The sequence below is a fragment of the Pyrus communis genome, chromosome 7 (assembly GCF_963583255.1).
Source record: "Pyrus communis chromosome 7, drPyrComm1.1, whole genome shotgun sequence".
Lineage (NCBI taxonomy): Eukaryota > Viridiplantae > Streptophyta > Magnoliopsida > Rosales > Rosaceae > Pyrus > Pyrus communis.
Genome location: NC_084809.1, coordinates 9,902,558 through 9,908,639, shown reverse-complemented (window position 1 = coordinate 9,908,639; position 6,082 = coordinate 9,902,558). Strand labels below are relative to the sequence as shown.

General features: G+C 37.6%; 1 protein-coding gene across 1 annotated transcript; it reads left to right on the top strand.

Annotated features, from left to right (window-relative positions):
- Positions 1-257: 257 nt before the first annotated feature.
- Positions 258-5,436, top strand: LOC137739509 (uncharacterized membrane protein At1g16860-like). The gene is made up of 5 exons (XM_068479102.1): positions 258-545; positions 1,995-2,969; positions 3,215-3,370; positions 3,807-4,018; positions 4,905-5,436. The coding sequence occupies exons 2-5, from the start codon at positions 2,073-2,075 to the stop codon at positions 5,095-5,097; spliced, it is 1,458 nt and encodes a 485-aa protein (XP_068335203.1). The 5' UTR covers positions 258-545; positions 1,995-2,072; the 3' UTR covers positions 5,098-5,436.
- Positions 5,437-6,082: the final 646 nt, after the last annotated feature.

Here is a 6,082-nt window from a genome sequence, read left to right as displayed (position 1 = left end):
TTTTTTATCGCTGAATTCAATAAATAAAAGAAGATTTATAAAAATAAAAAATAAGAGTGTAAAAGCTAAAAATTGGGGCGTGAATAGAACTTCCAATTCCAAAAAAATTATCCCCACAAAATTAGGGGCATGTCAGACATTTCATATAATTTGTACAGGTTCCCTTTAATTGGAAAATAGAGATTGACAGTGTATACACTGTAAGAGTGAGCTATATATAATACTTGGTATATAAAATTCGTGTATACCTTAGTACTAAGCAATCGCAATTTCTTTGGGTTCGGAGGTTTTTGGCCGGACGAGACAAACACCCACCAGTTGTTGCTTGCTCTTCTCTCTCTCTCTCTCTCTCTCTCTCTAACTATCTCTTCACGCTCTCTCTCTCTCTAGCTAGTGAGAAACAAACAGAAACCCCAAAAGAGATTTTGGGGGAGAGAGAGAGAGAAAGTCTGAGGTTTTTCCTTTCTGGGTGCTCTTTGTCCTTATCAGTGAAGCCATTATGTCTTCAATTCTCCAGATTTCAGCTCCCCCTGCTTCTCCTTCAGGTATGTGTATGCATAACTTTTTCTTAGTTGCCATTTGGCCCTTGCCCATATGAAATTTTTTCTCTTTTGTCAGCTACTATCTGACTGAGATTTCAGAGTCAATCTCTACTTGTTATGTTAGATCTTTCGATTTTCTTAGTTTTTGCTCGAAATGGTGATCTGGGTATGGTTTAATTTGTTGATTTGGGCTGAAAGATTGGACATTTGGTTGGTTGGTGCTTGAAGATTGTGCCATTTTGAAGATTTTTTCCATTTTTGGAATGGTTATGCTGGCTATTAACCTTCCCTGAAATCTGGGTTGGTTTGTGTTTCTTTGAGTTTTGTTTGGTTGTTGAGAAAGTGTGGGTAGAGGAATTGGAAAGGACATGCTTGAACTTTCCTTTTTGTTGCATTGGAATTTTGGTATTGCTAAAACCCCCCATTGAACTCTGCAGCACTTGAAATCTGCACTTGTTATGTAGATCTTTTTCGTGTCTTTGATTTAAGGGTAAAATATTGATGTGGGCTTGCTTTGTTAATCTGATTTGAGGTGAAATTTAGTTTTTGCATCTTTCTAAAAATGGAAGATTCTGAATTTCAGATACTTTCTCCTAATTATCTAAGTATTACTTCTGACCTTCTAAAACATGCTTATTTTTTTTAAATGCTTTTCTTACAGTTCCTGAAATTAATTCATTTTGTCCGTGGTATTGTTCGTTTGAGTTAGGATGGCATTTCAATTGATATACTGCTTTCATTGTATAAAGTTGAATGTGCATATGATTTCTGGACCATGGATTCTTATATGAATCTACGTATATAATACTCTCCACTCAAACTCAACTAAACTTCAGTGAATCAATTTGTTGCTTCTGGCTTTGTCTTTACTTTCTTGATTATCATAAACAAGATGTTATGCATGCGCATGAGCATTGCTACACAAAGGATTGGTTTCATAAGTGGCACAAATCATAACCACATTATAAGGATTATACTCAATAAGATAGTTCTTGTATATTCTCTGAAACTCCACTTGTATATTTAGTTCTATTATTTTTAAGAGAGGAAAAAGGTTGTACACTTGTAGGAGTAACTATAGGTTGTTGTGGTAAATATAGAGGAAAAAACATGGCATGGGTGATGACTATTTCAGTGGTGGTGTATAAATTAGACGTGTTTTGTGATAAATTTTCCATGACATATGAATGAAGTATATAAATTTTTAAAAATGTTTTAGCTTTACAGCCTTTACTGGAGATCTGAGACAGCTTCGTAATCTAATTCTTTTGTGACTCTTCTTTATTTGTTAGTAACTACATAACCTTTATTTTCTCCATTTACTCCTTGTTCCTTTCCATTCTGCAATTCATTTATGTGTTACTATATTGTGTGTGGCTGTGGGTTACTATTTGGTTTTTAGATAATCAATAAGTGATGATTTTAACTTTTGCGGTGCCTTTTTTCCCCTAGGAGGATCACATCACTGAACTGCTCGTCTGCTAGTTGAGTTTATTGTGTAATATCTCGTGGGATCTTTCAAGGAGCTAGATGGGTTCCAGATTCAATTCTCATCAACTCAGCAATGGCCTTTACGTTTCAGGCCGGCCAGAGCAACCAAAGGAAAGGACTCCAACTATGAGCTCAGTTGCTGTGCCCTATACTGGTGGAGATATCAAGAAGTCGGGAGAACTAGGGAAGATGTTTGATATCCCTACGGATGGCTCTAAGTCTAGAAAATCTGGACCTATAACTGGTGCTCCTTCAAGGACTGGATCTTTTGGAGGTGCTGCTTCACATTCAGGACCAATCCCTAATTCTGCAGCTCGTGCAGGCTATACCACATCAGGTCCCGTATCATCTGGAGGCATGCCCGGTTCTGCTTCCTTAAAGAAGTCAAATTCTGGACCACTGAATAAGCATGGGGAACCTCTAAAGAAGTCGTCTGGTCCACAATCTGGTGGGGTAACACCAACTGGCCGGCCAAACTCTGGACCTCTTCCTCCTGTTCTCCCTGCAACAGGTCTCATTACATCTGGGCCCATTTCTTCTGGCCCACTAAATTCTTCTGGTGCTCCTCGTAAGGTATCTGGTCCTTTGGAGCCAATGGGTTCAATGAAAGTACACGGTTCCTCCATTGGTCACAATCAGGCCATTACTACTCTCAGCCAAGATGACGAGTTTTCATTTAGGAAGAACTTCCCAAAGTTAATTATGTGGTCTTTGATTCTTCTTTTTGTGATGGGGTTCATAGCTGGTGGTTTTATTCTAGGCGCAGTCCACAATGCAATTCTCCTCATCGTGGTTGTGATCCTTTTCGGTGCAGTTGCTACACTATTCACATGGAATACTTATTGGGGAAGACGAGCTATTATAGGTTATATTGCTAGTTATTCAGATTCTGAGCTGAGGACTGCAAAGAATGGGCAATTTGTGAAGGTCTCAGGGGTAAGTTTGATGGATTTGAAAGTGTGGCCTATAAATGTTATTAAGAACTCTGAAGGAGGGCGAGATGGAGATACACTGGGGCATTTAATTGCTGGAAATTCTATTTCTGTATAATATTATCTTCTAGGTTCCAATACAAATGAGTTGGGTTTGTGTGTTTTTTTCTTTGGATTGAGCTTGGTTATTGTACTGTATATGCAAATCAGTATTTTTTTTACAATTCTTATCTGGTTCTGTTTCTGAAGGTGGTCACTTGTGGCAATCTGCCTCTTGAGTCGTCCTTTGAAAAAATTCCTAGATGTGTGTATACATCTACCAGTTTATATGAGTATCGAGGATGGGATTCAAAAGCTGCCAACCCTACACATCGTCGATTTACTTGGGGGCTCAGGTCCATAGAAGTGAGTAACTGAAACTTAGCTTAATATTTGATGGATAAAGCGGTCTTTCTCTTTCTGCTTCTTCTTTCCTTTTTTATTGGGTTGGGGATTTGGGGTTTTCAAATTAGCTAACTGATTTCCCTTTTTTTTCATTAACTTTCAAATGATTTAAGAGTATGAGGTTGGCTAAGTTTGCATGCAGGTGAAATTGTGACAGTTTTTAATGTGTTTTAGAGGTTGACAAACAGTGTACAATACTAAATTGTCAATCCTCGAAGTGCTGCTATTTGTTGATATGTATGTTTCTGGTTTACTTGGCTTCTTGCGTTGAATGCTTAGTTTCTAGGAGTCATTCCATGGTGATGTCATGGGACCTCTGTGTCTACCAGGCTTGGAAATTCTTTTGCTTTAGATTTCACACTTACGACTCAAATTTTCTGTTTATGTCATTTGACAGAGGCGTGTGGTAGATTTCTACATCTCTGATTTCCAATCTGGGTTAAGAGCATTGGTTAAGACTGGTTCTGGGGCAAGGGTGACTCCTTATGTTGAAGATTCGATTGTCATTGATGTGAATCCTGAAAATGAAGAGTTGTCCCCAGAGTTTATTAGGTGGTTGGGAGAGAGGAATCTTTCAAGTGATGACCGCATGATGCGGTTGAAAGAAGGGTAATAGCTCTATCATACAATTATTATTTGGTGTAAATTTTAGTGTTAATTATCATGCAATTAATTTACCTTGAAGCTCTTTCTTAATTACTATAATGGTAAGGTTCAATGAGATTTCCCCTCATAATCTATATTTATAGATGAGTTAAACTTAAATGCCCATTTTATGCATTTTATATTGTAATTTTGAATAGCCAGTGTTCATGTTCTCTGGAAGTAAACCGGGATGTAGGGCTTTCTACTGATTTTAGGTTTTCTCAGTGGAGGCATTAGCATGAAGTTGGGTGGCTAATGTGGAGCTCGTTTGGATGTGCTTTTGAAATGATTGAAAGCGCTTTTGGTGAAAATGTTTTTCGAACCAATTCTTAGTAAAACTACAAGTAAATTCTGGAAAAGCACTTAAAGTGCTTTTGGAACCAATATTTTCTCTAAAAGTGCTTTCAGTAATTTTAAAAGCACATCCAAACAAGCCCGTATAGATTTGGTTGGGTTTTCTAGGTTGAAAAGTACTGCAGTTGTTTTATAGTCAGTCTTTCCTATGCAGCCCTAAAGTTTACCCTTAAGATAGTTGACCCAGCCAACCAACCCGGTACTAAATCTGAGTGAATGAATACTTAGACCTTGCCCCGTCTTCACACCCATAAATGTTTTAATGAACGAATCGTATGGTTTGGATTGATACGTCTGCCTTACCAATTCGGCGGGTGCTTATTTAGGGACAAATAAATTGGAGTTAGCATAGGAACTTAACTGTGTGCTCTGACAACTACCGATACTGTATAAGTAATGTGAATGAGATTTGTTTACTTTTCCATACAAGTAGTTTGATTTTGGTAGATGGAAATTAAAGTGGTTGTAGCGCTAAACTGCAATGTCTTATTTGCAGGTACATTAAAGAAGGAAGCACAGTTAGTGTAATGGGAGTCGTCCAAAGAAATGAAAATGTGCTGATGATTGTTCCTCCACCTGAGCCGATCACAACAGGATGCCAGTGGGCCAAATGTATCTTTCCAGCCAGCCTCGAGGGTATTGTGTTGAGGTGTGATGATGCATCAAAGAATGATGTCATCCCAGTTTAGCAGTGAAGTACACTGCAGGCTTACCCTTGTAGGTATTTCTCTTTCGGGAGTATATTCTTTCCCTCTATTATTATTAATTATTGTTGTTATCGATGTTGGCGATGATGTTAGGAGTGAAGAAGTTGTGTCCGTAACAGATTAAGACGGAGGTGGCGGTGTTTATTTCTTTTAACATGGTGTATAGTTTTTCCAGGTTTCATTTTCCTTTAATTGTTTTTATTCTAGGGTTTGAAAGCTTTGTAATGGGGTTGGTTTTGATGAAGCAAGGAATTTACATGTTTAATCGGATTGACTTAATGAATGTGAAATAGAAAGAAAGAAATAATTGAGTTATTTGTACGTCATCTTTTTACAATGCTTACATTGGTTTGTCCATCTCAACATGCCGTAGAAAGTTCAATCCATCCTATAGGCGGAGAAATTTTTTCAAGCGCCTGATATTCAAGTGGGTACTCCACGTTGAGACACAAAATATATCATTTTCTTCACTTGTATCATTACAGGTCGAGTTCTGCTTGAATACCCAGCACTTGAAAAAATCTCTCCTATTGAATACGCAGATTTACAATAATTATAGTAATTTCAGTTTTATTATTTAAATGTGGTGCGGTCTGGATTGCTTGATGTTAATTTCAAATGCATTTGGCTTGATGTTGTAATAAATCTGCGACTTCATGTTTAATTTTTGTAGTAGAGTGATAGCGTTAGTAAGTTAAATGGTTGGTCGTTAGGCGAGTAGAATCGTTGAAAATCAAACCTGCACCATGGTTTTGCACCCATCTGCAGCGGCTTCATGTTCAATTTAAATAAAGTTTCGGTAATCAGCGCATCTCATTACCTTTATTTATGGATTTGGTTTCTTATTTGGATAACATTTCCCACATCTCTCACACACTGTACAAGTTTAAAGTAGTATACAACATAAAATAGGCTTCAAGTTATTCAGTAGGGAGAATATGTAGACTTGGGCGCAGTAGTGCTCAAA